The sequence below is a fragment of the Salvia hispanica genome, chromosome 5 (assembly GCF_029641045.1).
Source record: "Salvia hispanica isolate PSC_SH4W2 chromosome 5, Shi_PSC_v1, whole genome shotgun sequence".
Taxonomy (NCBI): Eukaryota; Viridiplantae; Streptophyta; class Magnoliopsida; order Lamiales; family Lamiaceae; genus Salvia; species Salvia hispanica.
The window spans coordinates 47,325,918-47,347,977 of record NC_142696.1 but is presented as its reverse complement, the minus strand read 5'-3'; the positions used below and the strand labels follow the sequence as shown (position 1 = coordinate 47,347,977).

At 40.1% G+C, this 22,060-nt stretch overlaps 6 protein-coding genes across 9 annotated transcripts; 1 reads left to right on the top strand and 5 right to left on the bottom strand.

Moving 5' to 3' along the window:
- Positions 1 to 584: 584 nt before the first annotated feature.
- Positions 585 to 3,566, bottom strand: LOC125190135 (cytochrome P450 CYP72A219-like). 2 transcript variants are annotated; one of them, XM_089058873.1, is made up of 5 exons: positions 3,270 to 3,566; positions 2,690 to 2,910; positions 1,863 to 2,107; positions 1,183 to 1,567; positions 585 to 1,112 (listed from the first exon to the last, which is right to left on the bottom strand). In XM_089058873.1, the coding sequence occupies exons 1-5, from the start codon at positions 3,541 to 3,543 to the stop codon at positions 687 to 689; spliced, it is 1,551 nt and encodes a 516-aa protein (XP_088914999.1). In that variant the 5' UTR covers positions 3,544 to 3,566; the 3' UTR covers positions 585 to 686. The 2 variants fall into 2 exon arrangements, with proteins under 2 accessions (XP_088914999.1, XP_088915000.1); XM_089058874.1 differs by having other exon boundaries at positions 3,411 to 3,566.
- Positions 3,567 to 4,727: 1,161 nt separating this feature from the next.
- LOC148926937 (uncharacterized) lies at positions 4,728 to 5,976 on the bottom strand. The gene is made up of 3 exons (XM_089059303.1): positions 5,838 to 5,976; positions 5,375 to 5,547; positions 4,728 to 5,075 (listed from the first exon to the last, which is right to left on the bottom strand). Exons 1-3 carry the CDS (start codon positions 5,974 to 5,976, stop codon positions 4,728 to 4,730), a joined length of 660 nt encoding a protein of 219 aa, XP_088915429.1.
- A 1,287-nt stretch (positions 5,977 to 7,263) lies between these two features.
- Positions 7,264 to 9,929, bottom strand: LOC125190136 (cytochrome P450 72A397-like). The gene is made up of 5 exons (XM_048087339.2): positions 9,635 to 9,929; positions 8,671 to 8,894; positions 8,357 to 8,601; positions 7,803 to 8,187; positions 7,264 to 7,727 (listed from the first exon to the last, which is right to left on the bottom strand). Exons 1-5 carry the CDS (start codon positions 9,900 to 9,902, stop codon positions 7,302 to 7,304), a joined length of 1,548 nt encoding a protein of 515 aa, XP_047943296.2. The 5' UTR covers positions 9,903 to 9,929; the 3' UTR covers positions 7,264 to 7,301.
- A 2,186-nt stretch (positions 9,930 to 12,115) lies between these two features.
- LOC125190508 (uncharacterized) lies at positions 12,116 to 13,827 on the top strand. 2 transcript variants are annotated; one of them, XM_089058958.1, is made up of 3 exons: positions 12,116 to 12,206; positions 12,586 to 12,938; positions 13,010 to 13,827. In XM_089058958.1, the coding sequence occupies exon 3, from the start codon at positions 13,031 to 13,033 to the stop codon at positions 13,691 to 13,693; it is 663 nt and encodes a 220-aa protein (XP_088915084.1). In that variant the 5' UTR covers positions 12,116 to 12,206; positions 12,586 to 12,938; positions 13,010 to 13,030; the 3' UTR covers positions 13,694 to 13,827. The 2 variants fall into 2 exon arrangements, with proteins under 2 accessions (XP_088915084.1, XP_047943788.1); XM_048087831.2 differs by having other exon boundaries at positions 12,150 to 12,938.
- LOC125190507 (cytochrome P450 72A397-like) lies at positions 13,826 to 16,841 on the bottom strand. The gene is made up of 5 exons (XM_048087830.2): positions 16,462 to 16,841; positions 15,653 to 15,873; positions 14,949 to 15,193; positions 14,483 to 14,867; positions 13,826 to 14,409 (listed from the first exon to the last, which is right to left on the bottom strand). Exons 1-5 carry the CDS (start codon positions 16,733 to 16,735, stop codon positions 13,984 to 13,986), a joined length of 1,551 nt encoding a protein of 516 aa, XP_047943787.1. The 5' UTR covers positions 16,736 to 16,841; the 3' UTR covers positions 13,826 to 13,983.
- A 1,611-nt stretch (positions 16,842 to 18,452) lies between these two features.
- On the bottom strand, positions 18,453 to 20,735 carry LOC125187170 (cytochrome P450 72A397-like). Of its 2 annotated transcripts, XM_048083700.2 has the most exons (5): positions 20,272 to 20,734; positions 19,837 to 20,057; positions 19,523 to 19,758; positions 19,078 to 19,447; positions 18,453 to 18,990 (listed from the first exon to the last, which is right to left on the bottom strand). In XM_048083700.2, the coding sequence occupies exons 1-5, from the start codon at positions 20,546 to 20,548 to the stop codon at positions 18,559 to 18,561; spliced, it is 1,536 nt and encodes a 511-aa protein (XP_047939657.1). In that variant the 5' UTR covers positions 20,549 to 20,734; the 3' UTR covers positions 18,453 to 18,558. The 2 variants fall into 2 exon arrangements, with proteins under 2 accessions (XP_047939657.1, XP_088915820.1); XM_089059694.1 differs by having other exon boundaries at positions 19,078 to 19,758; positions 20,272 to 20,735.
- Positions 20,736 to 22,060: the final 1,325 nt, after the last annotated feature.

Genomic DNA, 22,060 nt, shown 5'->3' with positions numbered 1-22,060 from the left:
AAGTGTGGATAATCCTCCCCCTTGTAAACCCATTTAAGGATTGAGTGGTCCATTTCTAATAGAGTGTTACGTTTGAAAGTGATATTTCTCGAAATATTTATCTCTACTAATTGATTTTACTCACTAATCTTTTACAAGTATTCTGTGAATGGTTGGAAAATGTTTTGCTCGATAATCGACGTATTTTTTGAAGTAAGAAGACTGAATATATGAAAAAAAAGAAGAAAAACTTAATTCCCACTTTTCTTTCTCCTCACAAATTTTGTCACTCCTTTTTTTTTGTTATTAGTGTTAAAATAGAGTTATATTAAGTGGCTGAGGGCATTCTTGTATAATTGGCCACTCCAATAAGTTGTTATACTCGTGTACAATTTATGGACATGTATCTCAAGTCACAACAATTGTTAAATCAACTTTTTCTTTGTTCACAAAAATATTTTTCTTTATTCTTATTGACTTCACAAAACTGGATAGGAAAGTGTTTAATGTAAATCTGATCAACTTTTTGAGTTTAATGTAAATTAGATAGGAAAGTGTTCAATGTAAAATCAGTTGCAAATTTGCAATTAGACTAGCACAGCCTATTTGATTAACTATGCACACCATTTATTTCACACAACATAGATTGGTAACACAACCACATAGTAAAATAACAACATATTGATCAAAGCCTCCAAACACAAAATCTAGAGCTTATGCAGAAGCAAGTGAGCACCATACTGAGGATGAGTATTGATCAAACTGAGAGGAGCATGCGTATACGACGCAGAAAGCTCGAACGAGAACCTCCTTAGCATCATCGCCACCGCCATTTTCGCCTGCAGCATCGCAAACGTTTGCCCAACGCACACCCGAGGCCCCCAGCCAAACGGGAAGAATATACCCGGCCCCTTTTGTGCCTTCGCCACACCTTCACTGAATCTCCCCGGATTGAACTCCAGGGCGTCGTCTCCCCAGATTTCCGGGTCGTGCTGCAGTATGATAACTGGCAACAAAAGCAGAACCCCGGCTGGTAAGGTGAACTTCCCCAGCTTCGTCTCCTCAGTGACTCTCCGGCTTACAATTGCCACCGGTGGATAAAGCCTCAACACCTCGTACAAAATCATCGTAACCTGCGATCAAGATCATGAAGTAAATAAGTCCACTCAACAATAACATAATGCAGTTGATCAAACCACTTACAATCTTGAGCTGATTCAGCCCATCAAAATCTGGTTCTCGGTTGTGAAATACGCGCATAACCTCGTCCCTTGCTCGTGCCTGCCAGTCGGGGTGTCTACTCAATAACACCAGTGTCCAAACAAGCAACGCGGAAGTAGTCTCCTGCCCAGCAAAGTAGAACAGCTTGCACTCCTCGACTACTTCATCTATTGTCATCCCGAACCTCTTGTTGCCACTCTCCTCGATCTCTTGGAAGTTGGAGGCCAACAATATGCTTAGCAAGTCCTCATGGACAGCCTCCCCTGTCTTCATAGCCCCAACCCTTTTACCAATGAGGCCTCGGATCATTGACTGAACTTCCTTTTCGATTTGCATCATCCTCCGGTGCCTTCTGGTGGGAAAGAATCTACAGTGTTGCGAAACACACATATGACATATCACACACGAGGGGTGTGATCAATTGCTAACTCATCAACGTAGTGTAATAAAAATATCAACAAAAAATGTCAACACATAATTTTGTTGACATTTCAATATACCGTGTTGACATTTTAATGTCACCGTGTCGACATTTTTAATACACTGCATTGATGAGTTAACAGAGTTAGCAACTTAAAAAGTTAGCAATATAACGCAACCCCTCACACACAAATACTTGAGAAATTAAAACCAGGATTTCATGTGTGTTACTTTATTATTACCTCCATCCCGGGATGTATATAGAGCGCACGGTGTGCATGATGTGCTCAGCCAGTTCCCTCTGAAGTTCGAATATTCGTCTCCCTTCTTGGTAGCTGCTACCGAACGCAGTTCTTGATATTGAACCGCTCGTTAGAGTTTCCAAATAAGGCCATACATCCACCTCAAGAGATCCCTCCAATGAGACATTCTTCTCCCACGCTTTCAGAACTTCGTCACAGCTCATGTAGAAGGCCGGAACCATAAGCTGCACCCAAGCAGAAAAAAACAGTAAGGGTCCGTGCGGTACACGGAATTGGAATTGAATTGGAACTAGAATTCTACAGAATTGAATTTAGCGGAATTGAATTATAATTCTATTCAAAATCCTTTGTTCGGTAAAAATGATAGGAAATTGAATTTATAGAAATTATGCACACACTCACATGAGTGTGTAATGTGTGTGTGTGACGTTATGTGTAACAGTATGTGTGTGAGAGAGACTATGTGTGTTAATGTGTGTGACTGCGTGTGTGTGTTAATGTGTGTGAAAGTGTGTGTGGAGTGTGGTGTGTTTTTACTTTATGTAGTATGTCTAATTTTATAATTATTTGGAATTTCAATTTTCTGGTGTGGAACTGATAGAAACTGAAATTGTAATTCAATTTCAAATCCACATATTTTGCAGTACCGAACGGTCAGATTTGAAATTGAAGGCTCCAAATTCCAATTCCAATTCCACAAATTCTGTGGTACTGAAGGGAGTAAAAGGAGAAAAAGCAAACTACTATTTGCTCATGTTTCACATATCAAGAGATGAATTAATTTGGCCTAAAACAATTGAATTAACCTTCAATTTGTCAAGGTGGAAAGCAGGGTTGATGATTTTCCTGTGCTTGGCCCATTTGTCTTTCTCGTAGGCCGCGAGTCCTTGTGCAAGCAGATTCGTGAGTGGATTCGGGCTAACCAGCTTCGGGAACACATGGCTCTTGGTCATCACTTCTTTAACTAGGTCCGGATCAGTCAAGATAATCGAAGGCCTTGGTCCGAACCAAACGAACGACTCCTTTCCTACATCATCAATTTGCAAAGTTACATATAGACTACTCCCTCCGTCCCACTTTAAAGTCCCGGTTGAGTTCAGCACGGATATTAAGAAATGTAAAGGAAAGTTACTGAAAAAAGATAGTGGAATGTGGGTCCTACTTTTTTTATATTAGTTTTATAATAAAATATGAGTGGAAAAAGGTTAGTGGAATGCGGGGCCTAATACCAATTATGGAATATTCCAACCGGGACTCCTAAAGTGGAACACCCAAATATGATAAACCGGGACTCCTAAAGTGGGACGGAGGGAGTATACAGTAACATAGCATGATCGTTTGAAAATACTAGAAATTAAAAAGAAACATGGAGTACCATATTTGTACCATATTTGTTAATAGTGTAGATGAGAAAGGGGAAAATTCTCTTCTTGATATCATCATCAAGATTGATGGGTTTGCTTCTGGCTTCCATGACCAACTGCCCTATCTCCATGAAGTCGCCATACACCAATTTGTAGGAATTACCTTTGAACCCTTGCTTCCTCAGTGCTTCTCCCAGTCTCTTGGGCTTCAAGTATGCCCAATTCAGTAATTTCCATGTGTATATCAACACCGAAGCACACACAAATATTAGTATTATTTGATACACACCTTCCATTTTTTCTTATTTCATCTCTTTATGGTTTGATCGACATGCTTATATACTGGGAGGAGGATCTAATTATGCTGTCTTCAAAAACACAACCTGACATAAATATTTTTTTAATTGAACAGAAGACATGCAAACACTTCTCACCAAAAACAATTACCTATGTCAATTAAAGAATTAAGATAAATGCTTGCCATAAATATTTTAATTGAACAACATACATGCAATGATTTATCACCTTACACGTACACTCATGTCTTTACATGCACAAAAACAATTACCTATACTAATTAAAAATATTATATGATAAATGCTTGCCATAAATATTTTAATTGAACAACAGACGTGCAATGATTTCTCACCGTACACGTACACTACATTATGAAATACTATGACTCATTGTCTTTTTAGTTGTTTTTTTTAACAAAGAGTGATTAAAAAAATAGTACCTGGACTATGTGTTTATCTCGCAATTGAATCCTGGACTTTAAAAATATCCTCAGATGACCCTGGATTAAGCGTTTACTTCAAAATTGGTCATTTTTCACTGTTTCGTTACGAAAATACTCTTTTAGGGGGTTTTGGGGGTTTGGGAAATTTGGTCTTTTTACACTTTAAATCTGATATTATTTCAGTGATATACTAAATCTGATATTATTTCAAAATTATCATTCTTCTTTCCTTTTTCCATCCTTCACTTTGTTTCTTTATTTTAATATTAGATTTAATTTTATAAAATTAAATTTTAAATGGTACTCCCTCCGTCCCACAAAAGATGTCACACTTTCCTTTTTAGTTTGTCCCACAAAAGATGTCACATTTCCTTTTTTGAAAAAAGTTCTCTCTCACATTAATATAAATATTATTATTTTCTCTTTCCACCTAACACACAAAACAAAACCTTCTAAAATCTCGGGTCATCTCACAAGTGTGTCATCTTTTAGAGCATCCACAATGGATGCCCTAGTGAGAGCCCTAGTGGTTGTCACGTCAGCATGCCCTATCTTTCTGCAATGGTGGAGCCCTAGTGCATGCCCTATCTATTATCCATTTCTCATTTCAATTTCAATTTTAATTTTTTTTTTATGTTTACCAATTATAAATAGCAAAATTAGACTTCTAAATTAAAGAACTAGCAAAAAACATACATTACTTAATTATTTTTTTTAAAGTTACAATTAAGAGGTACAATTTCAACGACCACTACGTGTCCAAACTTCTTCAATCATGTCGTTCATGAGATCAAGATGAGCTTGTTGGTGGCGCATGCTCTCCTGAGCTTGTAATCTCTCGCTGAGTCCATAGGGTAAACCTCGAACGACCGGCGGGGCTGCATGACCTGCGCTCGGAGCGGTTTCATCGTCGGACCACTGGCTAGCTGCACGACCTTCATCGTGAATAATCATGTTGTGCAAGATGATGCACGCGTACATGACATTAGCGATATGATGCTTGTACCAGGAACGAGCCGGGCCTTTCACTATTCCCCAACGCGCTTGAAGCACACTGAATCCTCGCTCCACGTCCTTCCGAGCAGCCTCCTGCTTTGCCGCAAAAAAACTCTCTCTTCGCACCCGTTGGGCAGGAGATCGTTTTCAAGAAAACTGGCCATCTCGGGTAAATGCCGTCGGCTAAGTAGTACCCCATATGATGATGTCGTTCGTTGGCAGTGAAACTGATAACTGGACCGTTGCCATTGCATTGCTCGGTGAAGAGACTGGACGAGTTCAGCACATTCATGTCGTTGTTGGACCCCGCCACGCCAAAGTGAGCATGCCAAATCCAAAGACTGTGGTCAACGATTGCTTCAAGGATCATCGTCGGGTGGATACCCCTATACCCACTGGTGAATTGGCCTCTCCACGTTGAAGGACAATTCCTCCCAGTGCATAAAATCAATACTCCCTAACATTCCAGGAAAGCCGTGCACCGTATTGTGCATCCGCAGCAGGTCCCGGCAGTCTTGGGCATTCGGCTTGCGCAAATATGTGGCGCCGAAGGCGTCAATAACGCCTGCACAAAAATTTACCAGACACTCCCGGCCAGTTGTATCCCGACGTGAAGATGCTCGTCGAACATGTCCGCTGTAGTGCCGTATGCCAATTGACGAAGCGCAACCGTGCACTTCGTCAGCGGGGATGGACCCTTTCTGTGGGCCGCATCTTCCCGCTGCTGGAAGTACTCGTCGCGCGCCTCCTACGCGTGAACAATCTGGAGAAACATCTCTCGCCGCATCCTAAACCGTCGGCGAAAAATCGGCGCGCCTCATCGGGGATGTTCGGCGAAGTAGTCCTTGAACAGACGTTGATGAGCTAGGACATACTCTCGACGGATGGGCCTCGGGACCTGCTCTTGGGCCTGCTGTTGGGCTTGCTCTTGCTCTTGTATTGCACGAATCCCGGCGAGAATCTGGTTCCCGAAAGCAAACATTGCGCGTTCCATAGACCGACCAATATCTTCCCCGGAAAACATTTTGAAAAAGTGAGTGAAAGAGATATTGCAATGGAGAGAGAGTTGAGAGAGATGTGTAAAAGTTGTGTGAAAAGTGAGTGAAATTAAGGTATATTTATAGAATTGAAAAAGAAAAAAAAAATACAAAAACGCGTTGATCGGGCCAACGCGTGATCGGGCGCGACCCTGCAATGGGCACCCGATCCCACGCTCGATGGATCGGGCGCGAGATGGGGCGCGACCGAACTCTCGGTCGTCCTCGGGCACGCTCGACCTCTGCAATGGATGCCCGATCATGCCCGAGCCCGATTTCAGCCGATCGGCGTGAGATCGGGCATCCATTGTGGATGTTCTTATGGGACGGAGGAAGTAGTAGTAAATCTGATTGAGATTTTGTGGCGTGAGCGAGTCCCCAAGAAATGGTGTTTTGACTTTTGAGTATGGCCGGAGTAATAAATTAGAGTCTTCTCAACAATAAATAACGCTTAGTATATTCATGAATTGCCCGAAATGCCCTCCAAAAAGGCGCGAAGTTAGAAATTTGAGCAGCAAAAATATTTTTGCAGAGCAGAAGAGGCAAATAAAGGGCAGAGACATCATTTGGTGCGAAATCGAGTAGAGAATCGGAGATGCAATCTGGGCTACTACGCTCGCAAGGTTAGCATCTCTATCGACTCGATTTTTTCAATCGCGTCAATGTGTTAGCTTAGGTTAATTTGGAGCACTCATTGCAGTTGCAATTTTGTGTATACTAATGATTTTTGGTTCAATTTTACTGTTTGTTATGCCATTGATTATACCAAGACCTCCGATTAGGGCTACGACAGAGGTGTTTCAATTTTAGGATACTGTTGTGGAAACGCAATTTTTAATTGTGGAAACTGTATTTGTAGGTGGTATTTTGGGAGGAAAACGTCCAGCAAATTGTAGCATCATGGAAGGTGTGTGTATATTTTGTGTTTGGGGAAATGTATTGACACATTATAATTGGTTGGATGTTGCTGATGAACTGTATGATATGCTGTGTTGTTGTTAATTGTTATCTCCTAGGGATGCCGGACGGCCCAAGGCAGAAATATCGAAAGGGGGAACAAACTCTGCGAATGTGGACAGTCCGGGAAGAAGAAATCTTGGCCGCAACCTTGTTTCTACTTAAGGCTCGTGGCTGGATATCTGACAAAGGATTTAAAGCTGGATATCTAGGGATAATCGAGGATAGGATTCGTACAGAGTTCCCGAACTCTGACCTCAAGGCCAGACCACATATAAAATCCAAGATTAGTAACACAACATAGTAAAATAACACAACAAAAAATCTAGAGCTTATGCAGAAGCAAGTGAGCACCGTGCTGAGGCTGAGTAGAGATTATACTGAGAGGAGCATGCGTATACGACGCAGAAAGCTCGAACGAGAACCTCTGTAGCATCATGGCCACCGCCGTTTTCGCCTCCACCATTGCAAACGCTTGCCCAACGCACACCCGAGGCCCCCAGCCAAACGGGAAGAATATACCCGGGCCCTTTTGCGCCTTCGCCACGCCTTCACTGAATCTCCCTGGATTGAACTCCATGGCGTCGTCTCCCCAGATTTTCGGGTCGTGGTGCAGTATGATTACTGGCAGCGAAATTTGAACCCCGGCTGGTAAGGTGAACTTCCCCAGCTTCGTCTCCTCGCTGGTTTGCCGGCCTAGAGCTACCACCGGGGGATAAAACCTCAACACCTCGTACAAAATCATCGTAACCTGCGATCAAGATCATGATTTAGTACGTCCACTCGGTAATAACATAATGCAGTTGATTAAACTACAACTATTTACAATCTTGAGCTGATTCAGCCCATCGAAATCCGGTGCTCTGTTGCCAAACACGCGCATAACCTCATCCCTAGCTCGTGCCTGCCAGTCGGTGTGTCTACTCAATAACACCAGTGTCCAAACAAGCAACGCGGAAGTAGTCTCCTGGCCAGTGAAGTAGAACAGCTTGCACTCCTCAACTACTTCATCAATGGTCATCCCGAACCTCTCGTTCCCACTCTCCTCGATCTCTTGCAAGTTGGACGCCACCATTATGCCTAGTAAGTCCTCATGGACAACTTCCCCCGTCTTCATAGACTCAACCCTTTTGCCAATGAGTCCTCGGATCGTTGACTGAACTTCCTTCTCGATTTGCTTCATCCTCCGGTGCCTTCTTGTGGGAAAGAATCTACAGCATTGCGAAACACACATATTACATATCACACACGAGGGGTGTGATTAATTGCTAACTTTTTTAAATTGCTAACTCTGCTAACTAATCAACGCAGTGTATTAAAAATATCCACACGATGATATTAAAACAGGATTTCTTGTGTGTTAGTACTCATTATTATTACCTCCATCCCGGGATGTATATAGAGCCCGCGATGTGCATGACGTGCTTAGCCTGTTCCTTCTGAAGTTCGAATATTCGTCTCCCTTCTTGGTAGCTGATACCGAACACAGTTCTTGATATTGCATCGCTAGTTATAGTTTCCAAATAAGGCCATACATCCACCTCAAGAGATCCCTCCGGTGAGACATTCTTCTCCCACGCTTTCACAACTTCGTCACAGCTCGCGTAGAAGGCCGGAATCATGAGCTGCACCCGAGCAAAAGAGTAAGAAGAAAACGCAAGCAAATGCAACTCAACCACAACAATTCAATTAACCTTCAATTTGTCAAGGTGGAAAGCAGGGTTGATGATTTTCCTGTGCTTGGCCCATTTGTCTTTCTCATAGGCTGAAAGTCCTTGTGCAAGCAGATTCGTCAATGGATTACTCGGGCCAATCAGCTTCAGGTAGAGATAGCTCTTGCTCATCACTTCCTTGACTAGGTCGGGATCGGTCAAGATTATCGCAGGCCTTAGTCCGAACCAAACAAACGACTCCTTTCCTAAATGGAGTAAATCCATATCAACAAAATCAATTAGCATTACAAGTTTACAACCAAAGTGAACATTCATCATATACCCACAAAAACTAAACACTCTCCCAAGTTCCTTAAAATTTGTTACTTATTTCTATTTTCGTCCATCTCATAAAATTTTTCGGATTACATTTTTATCATTTTTAGTAGTGGGACCTACGTTCGACTAACTTAGTTTTTATTATAAGAGCATCCACAATAGGGCGGATATCCCGGCTGACTAGCCAAAAACACCTCCTGCCAAGTCACTGGGACTAGCCACAGCACTAGGATATCCCACTGCACAATAATAGACAAGCACTAGGACTAGCACTAGAACATCCCAACAAATAAAATCACAAAATCACAAATTCATACAAATACGGAATTAAAATTTCGACACGAATATGGGGAAAATGAAAATGAAGTTAACGAACCGTATATATAGAGCTTTGAAAAAAAATTGAAAAAAACCGCTAATCCGTCTGCTCATTCGTCGGGAGCCCACAATAGCGGATTAGCGACTTATCCGATGGACAAGAGATTGTCCGTCGGGCTCGTTCGTCACCGCTAGCCGGTCGCAATAGTGGACTAGCGCTAGGACTAGCCGCTAGTCCGTGTGCTAGTCAACAATCATGGATGGTCTAACACTGATATATATAAAAAAATAGGACTCCAATTCCACTAACTTTTTTGTGTAAATGAAATAACTAGAAAATGAATCATACCATATTTGTGAATAGTGTTGAGGAGAAAGGGGACAACTCTCTTCTTGATATCGTCATTAAAATTGATGGGTTTGCTCCTGGCTTCCATTGCCCACTGCCCTATCTCCATGAAGTCTCCATACACTTTGTAGGGATTACCTTTGAACCCTTGCTTCCTCAGTGCTTCTTCCAGTCTCTTGGGCGTGATGTATGCCCAATTCAGTAATTTCCATGTGTATATCAACACCAAAGCACACGCAAATATTAGTATTTGATACACACCTTCCATTTTTTCTTATTTCATCTCTTTATTGTATGATCAACCCATATATATATACTTGGAAGAGGTTCCTATGCTGTCTTCAAAAATACAACTTGACATAAATATTTTAATTGAACAAGAGACATGCAAAGACTTCTCACCTTACACGTACACTCATTTCTTTACATGCACAAAAACAATTACCCATGTTAATTAAAGAATTAAGAGAAATGCTTGCCATAAATATTTTAATTGAATAAGAGACATGCAAAGACTTCTCACCTTACACGTACACTCATATCTTTACATGCACAAAAACAATTACCCATGCTAATTAAAGAATTAAGATAAATGCTTGCCATAAATTTTTTAATTGAACAACGGACATGCAATGATTTATCACCTTACACGTACACTTCACAATGAAATACTCCATTCGTCCCATTAAAATATGGAATATGTCATATTTCATTTTTCGTCCTATAGAAATATTCCATATCCATTTATAATAATCTATTTTTCCTTCTTTTTTAATTTTATTATTTATGGATTCCATCACTTACTACACAATTTCAACAATTTTTTTCTCCCTCTTATTTTACTAATATGCATTAAAACTTTATCAATCCTAAATGACATATTTCTATGTGACGGAGGGACCGAGGGAGCATGACTCATTGTCGTTTTAGTTGTTTTTTAACCATTGATTATAGACGGAAGCACTTCCTAACAATTTGAGATTTTTAGTTGTTAAAAATGGGAGCAACTAAGTTAAGAACTTTAATCATATAAATAGTCAAGTATGTGAATGGAAAATTTGTCCCATACTCAAAGAATTTTGGGAATTGTTCACTTTCTTTGTTGTGAAGTAGTATCAGATATATACTTACTCCGTAACCAGTTTTCTTTTACATACGTCCCTTGTTAGTGCACTAATTTCTTTTTTCGTCCATTTTCTGTTAATTGACATTCTTACCTTTTACTAACTCTGTCTTGCAGAAACTATCACATTTAATTTTCTATATTCGTTTTGTAAAATGATACTCCTTCCGTTTCATAGTAATAGAGTCATTTTATCATTTAGGTACGTTTCATAGTAATAGAGTCATTTCCATTTTTAGTAAAAGTCAACACATTTTTCCACACCTACTTTACTCTCTCTTACTTTTTCCTCTCTTCGTCTCTCTACCTTTTTCATTTTCCACTTTATCCTCCCTTTACTTAACTCATCTAACACAATTTTTCTTAATCTCCGTGTCGAAAAGAAATGTCTCATTACTATAGCACGGAGGGAGTAATAAATAGTTAAAGCCGAGAAATAGTAAAATAAGATATAAAATAAGGTAGAGAAAAGTCTTCTTTACATTATTCTATCTCTTTCTTTACTATTTCACCTATTATTTTTACAAAACGAGTGCAGAAAAGTAAATGTGACAGTTAATACGGGACAGAGGTAGGAGTACTATTTTTGGTAATGGACCTCACATTCTATTAATTAATCACACTTGCATTTTATTATAAAATTAATACTCCCTCTGTCCCACTAAAAATGAAACGTCTTCCTTTTTGTTTGTCCCATTAAAAATTAAACGTTTTCTAAAATGGAAAATAACTCTATCTCTACTTTTTTCATCTCACCTACTTTACTCTCTTTTCATTAACTCACAAAATAACACTACATAAAATCCCGTGGCGATTCCCAAATGTTTCAATTTAAGTGGGACGAAGGGAGTATATAAAAATAGGTCTCGTATTCCACCAATGTTTTTTACTCATTTTTCACTATATTTATACCCATGATAAATCAACCGGTGCCAATTAATGGGGACGGAGAGAATAGTACTCCCTCTGTTCCATAGTAATAAAGTCATTTTGTCATTTTGGTACGTTCCATAGTAATAGAGTTATATCTCTTTTTAGTAAAAGTCAATACATTTTTTCGCATCTACTTTACTCTCTCTTACTATTTTCTCTCTTAATTTCTCTACCTTTTTAATTTTTCCCTTTATTTTCCCTTTACATAACTCACGTAACATAATTTTTCTTAATTTATGCGCTAAAAAAACCGTCTCAATTAGCATGGAAGGAATAGGATAGGAGTAGTAAATCCGATTGAGACTTGGCTGGAGTAAATTAGAGTCTTTTCAGCAATAAATAAGGCCTAGTACATTCATGAATTGCCCGAAATGCCCTCCAAAAAGGCGCGAAGTTAGAAATTTGAGCAGCAAAAATATTTTTGCAGAGCAGAAGAGGCAAATAAAGGGCAGACATCGGTTCGTGTGAAAACGAGTAGAGAATCGGAGATGCAGTCTGGGCTACTACGCTCGCAAGGTTAGCATCTCCATCCGCTCGATTTTTTCAATCGCGTCATTGTGGTAGCCTAGGTTAATTTGGAGCACTCATCGCAGTTGCAATTTTGTGTATACTCATGATTTTTGGTTCAATTTTAGTTTTTGTTATGCCATTGATTGTACCAAGACCTCCGATTAGGGCTACGACAGAGGTGTTTCAATTTTAGGATACGCTTGAAAACGCAATTTTTAGTTGTGGAAACTGTTGTTGTAGGTGGAATTTGTCCAGCAATCGGTAGCATCATGGAAGGGGTGTGTATATTTTGTGTTTGGGGAAATGAATTAGCATATTATAATTGGTTGGATGTTGCTGATGAACTGTATGATATGCTGTGTTGTTGTTAATTGTTATCTCCTAGGGATGCCGGACGGCCCAAGGCAGAAATATCGAAAGGGGGAACAAACTCTGCGAATGTGGACGGTCCGGGAAGAAGAAATCTTGGCCGCAACCTTGCTTCTGCTCAAGGCTCGTGGCTGGATATCTGACAAAGGATTTCGGGCTGGATATCTAGGGATAATCGAGGATAGGATTCGTACAGAGTTCCGGAACTCTGACCTCAAGGCCAGACCACATATAAAATCCAAGATTGCGGAGTGGGAGATGAGTTATAACGCCCTCAGGAAAATCCTTGGCAGGAGTGGTGTGCGGTTTAACCTGGATGGCGATTACAAGATTGACTGTGATGATTAGCGGTGGGAGCAGATCGTTCAGGTATGCATTTGTAGTTTTATAAGAAGATTACACTGTCATACATATCAATTGCTTTGTATACTGCATTACAGGCAGATTCACAGGCTGAGGGCATGAGGACGAAATCGTGGCCTTTCTGGGTAACTTGGCAGCGCGTATTTGGAAAGGATCGAGCATCTGGAGGGGGTGCTGAAGGCGTTGACGTTTCTGCTGATCGTGCGCGTCAACAGATGGCTGGCGGAAGTCAGTGCAATGGAAATTACTACCGTCCTTCCGTCCCAGTCGATCAGACCCCTCCACTGGCCGGAGAAGAAGATATTCCAGATAACATTTCAGAGAATACCGAGAAGCAAATGCCTATCAACAAATCAGGAGGTGGGAAACTATCGACCGCTCCACTGGCTGGAGAAGAAGATATTCCAGATAACGTTTCAGAGAAGACCGAGAAGCAAATGACTAGCAACAAATCAGGAGGTGAGAAACGCAAGCAACCCTCCTCGGATGCTGCTTTAATGGAGTTTCTCGCAAACCTCCATGCTGAAACGAACGCACGCCTAGAGGTTTTCGCTGCCAGGATTGGATATGAGTACGATACGGGAAAGGCTAGGCAGGAGCTTTTCAACACGCTATGCACTGTGGACGGTCTCACCCTGAATCAGAGGTATGCCTTGTGCAATATACTGGCTGACTATCCGCACCGTCTGGAGGTTTTCATGGGTATGCCAGCCAATGCTCGCTCGGGGTATGTGCTCAGGCTCCTCGCGCAAAAGAAGTAGGATGTGCGAGATCTTCAACTGTGTTTTGCTGGTCTATGTTTCACTTTTTGATTGTAAATACACCTAGAATCACTATTCCAGTTGGTGGCTGTGATCACAATAGGTATTATCCTTGAATGAACTCAGTGGTAGTTTGTAGTGCTAAGTATGCTGATATTGGCAGTTAATTAAGCATTCATCCTTTGGTTTGATTTTGTCTTACACAAACAGTAAAACTATATACTCCTATTTACAACAAAACGACAGTAAAATACACACCATATGTGATCAGAGCCTCAAAAACACAAAATCTAGAGCTTATGCAGAAGCAAGTGAGCACCATGCTGAGGCTGAGTAGTGATCAAACTGAGAGGAGCATGCGTATACGAAGCAGAAAGCTCGAACGAGAACCTCTGTAGCATCACCGCCACCGCCATTTTTGCCTCCACCATTGCGAACGCTTGCCCAACGCACACCCGAGGCCCCCAGCCAAACGGGAAGAATATACCTGGGCCCTTTTGCGCCTTCGCCACGCCTTCACTGAATCTCCCTGGATTGAACTCCATGGCGTCGTCTCCCCAGATTTTCGGGTCGTGCTGCAGTATGATTACTGGCAGCGAAAGTTGAACCCCGGCTGGTAAGGTGAACTTCCCCAGCTTCGTCTCCTCGCTGGTTTGCCGGCCTAGAGCTACCACCGGGGGATAAAGCCTCAACACCTTGTACAAAATCATCGTAACCTGTAATCAAGATTCATGATCATCAAATAAGTTCACTCAATGATAACATAATACAGTTGTTTAAACTGCTTACAATCTTGAGCTGACTCAGCCCATCGAAATCTGGCGTTCTGTTTCCAAAGACGTGCATAACCTCGTCCCTTGCTCGTGCCTGCCAGTCAGGATATCTGCTTAACAACACCAGTGTCCAAACAAGCAACACGGAAGTAGTCTCCTGCCCAGTGAAGTAGAACAGCTTGCACTCCTCGACCACCTCATCAATGGTCATCCCGAACCTCTTGTTGCCACTCTCCTCGATCTCTTGGAAGTTGGAAGCCAACATTATGCCTAGTAAGTCCTCATGGATAGCTTCCCCTGTCTTCATAGCCTCAACCCTTTTGCCAATGAGTCCTCGAATCGTTGACTGAACTTCCTTCTCGATTTGTTTCATCCTCCGGTGCCTTCTGGTGGGAACGAATCTACAGCGTTGAGAATATCACACACGAATACTCAAATCTGCAGCATTGAGAAAAACATGATTTTTGTGTTATTATTATTACCTCCATCCCGGGATATAAATAGAGCGCACGGCTTGCATGATGTGCTCAGCCTGTTCCCTCTGAAGTTCAAATATTCGTCTCCCTTCTTGGTAGCAGCTACCAAACGCAGTTCTTGATATTGCATCACTCGTTAGATTTTGCAAATAAGGCCATACATCCACCTCAAGAGATCCCTCCGATGAGACATTCTTCTCCCATGTTTTCAGAACTTCGTCACAGCTCAAATAGAAGGCTGGAATCATGAGCTGCGCCCGAGCAAAACAGCAAGGACAAAAGCAAGCAAACTTATGTCAGTAGGAATTTTCAAATTTGCTACTCAACCACACAACTTGACATAAGATGTTTCACATATCAAGAGATCAATTTGGCCTAAAACATTTCAATTTCTCAAGTATAAGAGCAGAGAAAACAAGAATTTGCAATAGAAAACCTTCATATCTTCAAAATGGCTACTCAACCACAATAACTTGAAATAAGACATTTCAGCAACCAAGAGATCAATTTGGCCTAAAACATTTCAATTTCTCAAGTATAAGAGCAGAGAAAACAAGAATTTGCAATAGAAAACCTTCATATCTTCAAAATGGCTACTCAACCACAATAACTTGAAATAAGACATTTCAGCAACCAAGAGATCATTTTTTCCTAAAACACTTTTTTCTCAAGTATAAGAGCAGAGGAAACAAGAATTTGCAATAGAAAACCTTCAATTTCTCAAGATGGAAAGCCGGGTTGATGATTTTCCTGTGCTTGGCCCATTTGTCTTTCTCATAGCTCACAAGTCCTTGTGCAAGCAGCTTCGTCAGTGGATTCCGGTTCTCCGGCTTCAGGTACAGATAGCTCTTGGTCAGCACCTCCTTAACTAGGTCGGGATCAGTCAGGATAATCACAGGCCTTGGTCCGAACCAAATAAACGACTCATTTCCTAAAAAATCGACATCAACCCAAACAAGAAAATCAATTGTATGAACATTCACCAGAACCCTCAAAAACTGATGCACTCAACCAATGTGAATCAGAAGGTGAAATAATTTATCAAGCTCCAAGATTCCATTTTTCCAACAGAGAGTATCATGTCATCAAAGATATTAATCTAACAATCATGTTATCAAATCCCTCTCTCTCTTTTGAAGAAAGCTTCAAGACTTAATTTTTCCAACATATTGTAACATAGCATCAAAGATATTAAAACACCATATTTTGAAGAAAGCTTCAAGACTTAATTTTTCCAACATATTGTAACATAGCATCAAAGATACTAAAACACCATATTTTGAAGAAAGCTTCAAGACACCATATTTTGAAGAAAGCTTCAAGACTTAATTTTTCCAACATATTGTAACATAGCATCAAAGATATTAATCTAACAATTATCAAATCTCTCTCTCTCTCTTTTCATTTTTTCCAACATATTGTAACATAGGATCAAAGATGTTGATCTAACAATCATGCTATCAAATCTCTCACTCTAATTAGAGCATGATTCTTTGAAATAACTAGAAGATCAACACACCATATTTGTGAATGGTGTTGATGAGAAAGGGAGCAACTCTCTTCTTGATATCATCATCAAGATTGATGGGTTTGTTCCTGGCTTCCTGGACCCACTGCATCATCTCCTTAAAGTCGCCATATACCAATTTGTAGGAATTGCCTTTGAACCCTTGCTTCCTCAGGGCTTCTCCCAGTCTCTTGGGGGTGATGTATGCCCAATTCACTAATTTCCATGTGTATATCAACACCAAAAACACCAAAGCAGACGCAAATATTTGATACACAGCTTCCATTTTTTCGTATTTCTTATCTTTATCGTTTGATCGACAGTTATCTATACTGAGCTCTTACTTGCTAGAGTGGGTTTCTGACTTTGCTACTGATCCTTTATTTGACTACTTAGTTTGGGGGGTTTCTAACTTGCTAGAGTCATGTTTTATTCCATGTAGTTCCATACAGTGAACTATAAAAATAGTCCCGGCACTAAGCGTTTATCTCGCTCTTAGTCCCTGGACTTTTAAAATATTCCCAGACAACTCTGGACTATGCATTTATCTCGAAAATAGTCATTTTCACTCTTTCGGGACAAAAATACCCTTTCGGGGGTTTTGGGGGAATTTGGACAGTTTAGTCTTTTTACATTTTAAACCTGATATTATTTCAATAATGTACTAAATCTGATATTTTTTCAAAATTATCATTCTTCTTCCCTTTTGATATAGGAGAATTTTTGTTGAAATTTTCTAGTTAATTTTGATTGTTTTCAAATTAATAAACGAAAATTATATTAGTCTTACATTAGATGAATATTTATATCAGAATAAATCGTGTTATATGATCTATTTATGATTAAAACTATTAAATATTGATTAAAACTATTAATTTGTTATTTAATACCAGTAATTTTAATAATTAATAAAAATTAATTGATATTTAAAAATTAAAATTAAAATTAAAATTTTATAAAATTAAATCTAATATTGAAATAAAGAAACAAAGTGAAGGATAGTAAAAGGGAAGAAGATGATAATTTTGAATTTAGTGCATGAAATAATATCAGATTTAAAATGTAAAAAGACCAAATTGTCCAAATTCCCCCAAAATGGTATTTTCGTCCCGAAGCAGTGAAAAATGACAATTTTCGAGATAAACGCTTAGTTCAGGGTTGTGTGGGGATATTTTGAAAGTCCAGGGACTAATGGCGAGATAAACGCATAGTCCATGGACTATTTTTGTAGTTCACTCTATTCTATAATAATATTCCCTTAGTCCCTTAAATTATGTCTCATTTTTCTATTTTCGTCCGTCCCACAAAATTTATTATATTTTCCTTTTAACCATTTTTTACAGTGGACCTCATATAACATTAACTAATCTCACTCACATTTCATTATAAAACTAATATAGTAGGAGTATAAAAATAGGACTCACTCTCCATTAACCTTTTCAACTCATTTTTCATTACATTTCTTAAAACTCGTGCCCGATCAAAGTGTGATAAAATTTGTGAGACGGAGAGAGTAATCTAATAATGGAATAGGAGTTTTGATCTATGTAAAACTAAAATCTTAATACAAATGATGATATTTTAGGTCATTGTTAATTTGTTTTTTGTTTATTTTAATAAATGAGTATTAAAATATCTAAAAATAACATCAAATCTCATTTATAAAATGAGTTAAAACTGATTGATAATAACTTTTTATATTTTTAGTTAATTATTGATCATCAGATCTTAAGTCTAGGGCCTGATTTAGCCTGCATTTCTATGTCAAGATGATTTTTGTTTTAAATATATTAAAGTTCAAAATTTTTTAGAATATTTAAAATAGTAGAGACTATTAAATGAATATACTCTCTTTATCAATATATTTGAATGTATTATGAGTGGGGATTGTTAGCAAAATATAACTCACATCTTCTTAATTGTTTTTTAACAATTGATAATAAATAACTTGACCAATGCCCTTTCTAACATATTTGAGAATGAGAATTTTTCCATGTTCATAATTATATGGCCAATTCATTCCTCTATTATCCTTTTCATTTTATTATTACTATACTCCACTCAAACAGTAAACTGATATATTTACAGACAAATGGATGGTAAAAGAAGCTAGAGCTTGTGCAGCATAAGGTGAGCTCCATGCTGAGGCTGAGTAGTAACAAAAGTGGTGAAAGGAGCGTGCGTATACGAGGGCGAAAGCTCGAACGAAAAGCGCTGCAGAATCATCGCCACGGCCGCCTTCGCCTCCAGCATCGCAAACATTTGCCCCACGCATATGCGCGGCCCCCACCCGAACGGGAAGAATATCCCCTGCCCCCCCTTCTGCGCCTTCGCCACTCCTTCGCTAAACCTCTCCGGGTTGAACTCCTCCGCGTCGTCCCCCCATATCCCCCGGTCGTGATGCAATATCAGGACCGGAAGGTATATCTGCACCCCAGCCGGCAGCCTCATCTTGCCCAACTTCGTCTCCTCGCCCACTCTCCGCGCCATCGCCGGTATAGGCGGGTAAAACCTCAGAACCTCGTTCAGAATCATGGTCACCTACCATAAAAAGAGTCACCAGATTAGAAATTAACCAGAATTTTATCATATTTCATGATATAAACGACTATTATCCTAAACTCTTACAATTTTGAGGCGACTCAAGCCAGCAAAGTCCGGTTTCCTGTCACCAAAGACGTGCAAGACCTCTTCCCGGGCTTTGGCCTGCCAGTCGGGATGTGTGCTCAGCATCACCATCACCCACACGAGCCACACGGAGGTCGTCTCCTGGCCTGCAGAGTAGAAGAGCTTGCACTCCTCGACTATCTCGGCTATGCTCATCCCGTTGCCACCCTCTTGAAAGTTGGACTCCAGCAATATCCCAAGCAAGTCGCCACGGCTGCTGGCTTCCTCTGTTTTCATCGACTCGATCCTCCTGTTGATGAGACCCCGGATCATCGACTGGACTTCTCTCTCCGTCTCCTTCATTCTCCTATTCTTCTTGGTCGGAACAAATCTACACATCATCAAAAAACTCATGACTAAACCAGCATGATCAACAAAATCAGCATGATCAAATTTATATCGGCACCTCCATCCCGGGATATATACAGACTGCGAAGCCTGCATCACGAACTCTCCCTGCTCTTTCTGAAGCTGGAATATCCTTCTACCTTCTCGGTAGCTGCTCCCGAACGCAGTCCTTGAAATTGCATCGCTCGTTAAGCTCTGCAGATCCGGCCACACTTCCACCTCACCCGAGACAGCCTTCTCCTCCCATCTAGTCAAGACTTCTTCACAGCTCAAATTAAAGGCAGGGATCATAAGCTGCACCAACAACAATCAATCACACTTGATCCCACAATGAATTATGCAGTAGAAGATGATGATGATGATGATAACAACCTTGAGTTTATCAATATGGAAAGCAGGATTGATGATCTTCCTGTGTTTTGCCCATTTCTCTTTTTCTTCACTGAGAACTCCTTGTGCAAGCAGCTTCATTAATGGATTCGGGAGCTCTGGCTTCAGGTATACATAACTCTTGTTCAACACCTCCTTAATTAGCTCAGAATCCATTAAAATAACTGAGGGATTCGGCCCTAGCCAAAAGAAACACTCATTTCCTGCAATTTTCACGAATCAAAATCAATCAAATCAGATTTTACCTTTTGTATCCATCCAATTAAACCACAGCAGAGAATCAAACAATTTTCTACATCGTAATTCATACGGAATCAATGAATGATTCGGCTATAACTCAAATTAACTACACGATTAGCAAAATTGGGGAAAAAACATAACCTAATTTGGCATTCAGCAAAAATTCAGAAACAATACCGTATTTTTGAAGGATATTGAGGAAAAATGATTGGAGTCTGGGCTTGATATCATCGTGGAGATTAATTGGAGAAGACTTAGCTTCGATGATCGACTGCATAAGCTCCTTTAAGTCGCCATACATCAATCTGTAAGGATTTCCCCTTAGCCCCTGCTTCCTGAGGGCTTTCTCCAGCTTCTTCGGCTTGATGTATGCCCAATTCAGTATCTTCCAAGTGTAAATCAGCGCCACGAATGCTAAAGTGGCAGCAGCTAGTGATTGAAATCCGAGCTCCATTTTTATGATTTCCTTTGGCTATGGCGGCAGCTCTTTATATAGAGCTCCACAAATGCACAATCTTGTGAAAGTGATGAAGCAAAACAAGTGAGATATCGATGAAGGTAACAGTTTCCTCGAACATGCATGGTGAAGAAAAATGGACAGTCACACTACTATGCTTTTCTTTTCAAAGATGGTGACATTTTTAAAATTAATTAGTTTTTCAAGAAAAAGGAGAAACAAATTTGTTAAATAAATTTGTAATGTCAGTTATGGTTAAATAGAGTTAATGCCAAAAATGGTTCCTAACATTTGACTGTTTTACGAATTTGGTTACTAACATTACCTTTTTTATTATTTGATCCCCACATATTAACTCTGATCCGAATTGGTCCCAGATTGACGGGACCCTCAATAATAGACGGAGCAGCGGCAGCAGTGATGTCCAGTGAGGGTGACCGGCGACGAAGGCAGCGGATTTGAAGAGTTTGAAATTTGGGATTTCCGATTTGGTCGATTTGGGGGAAGATCTCTTCGAATTGGAGATGCACCTCAGCCGATGGAGACCTGAACCATCGGAGTACCGCCGGCGTGGCGTTGGAGCGGTGATGACGGAGGGAGGACGACGGTTGTGGAGTCACCTCCTTGAGGAGCTTTGATTTGGGGGCGGATGAAACAAGTTTCTAACCTAGAAACTTATTTCACGAAGTCGGCGCAGCGGCGGCGGCGGCCCGATGACAGTAGCGGGCGGTTTTCAGCCGGTGGCGGTGCCGCTGCTCCGTCTATTATTGACGATCCCGTCAATTTGGGACCAATTCGGGTCAGAGTTAATATGTGGGGGACCAAATAATCAAAAAGGTAATGTTATGGACCAAATTCGTAAAATAGTTATATGTTAGGGACCATTTTTGGCCTTTTAACTCTTATTAAATAAAAATATTGAATCTAGTAAATGTGTTTTATAAAACCTAGCTAGTGGTGTGTGTAGTTCAAAGCCCGAGTCATTCACTTTTTTTTTTTTGTTGTTGTTTTCAATTATGTTGTGTTTTTTCTATTTTGTAGGAGTATTTTTATTTCTTCTTTGCTTTTCTTTCTTCTTTAAAACATAATAATTTAATTCTTTTATCTTAAAAAAATGCTATAAGGCACATTAATAACATAGTGGGTGAACGATTTACGTAATATGATTGTAGATGCATGGTGTTATTTAGTGTTGTTTAGTAAATCAGTTAAATCAGAGATAAAATAGCTCTTCGAAATAATTCCAATAATAACGAATACTCCCTCCATCCTCGAATAGGAGTCTCATTCCATTCCGGCACAGGTTTTAATAAATGTTAAGAAAAGTGGGTGGAAGAAAGTTAGTGGAATATGAGTCCCACTTGTATATATTAGTTTTAAATGATATGTGAGTGGAATGAGTTAGTGGAATATGAGGTCTCTTTACCATTTATGGTAATTATGAACTGAGACTCCTATTTGCAGACGGACCAAAATAAAAAAATGGAACTCTTATTCGCGGACGGAGAG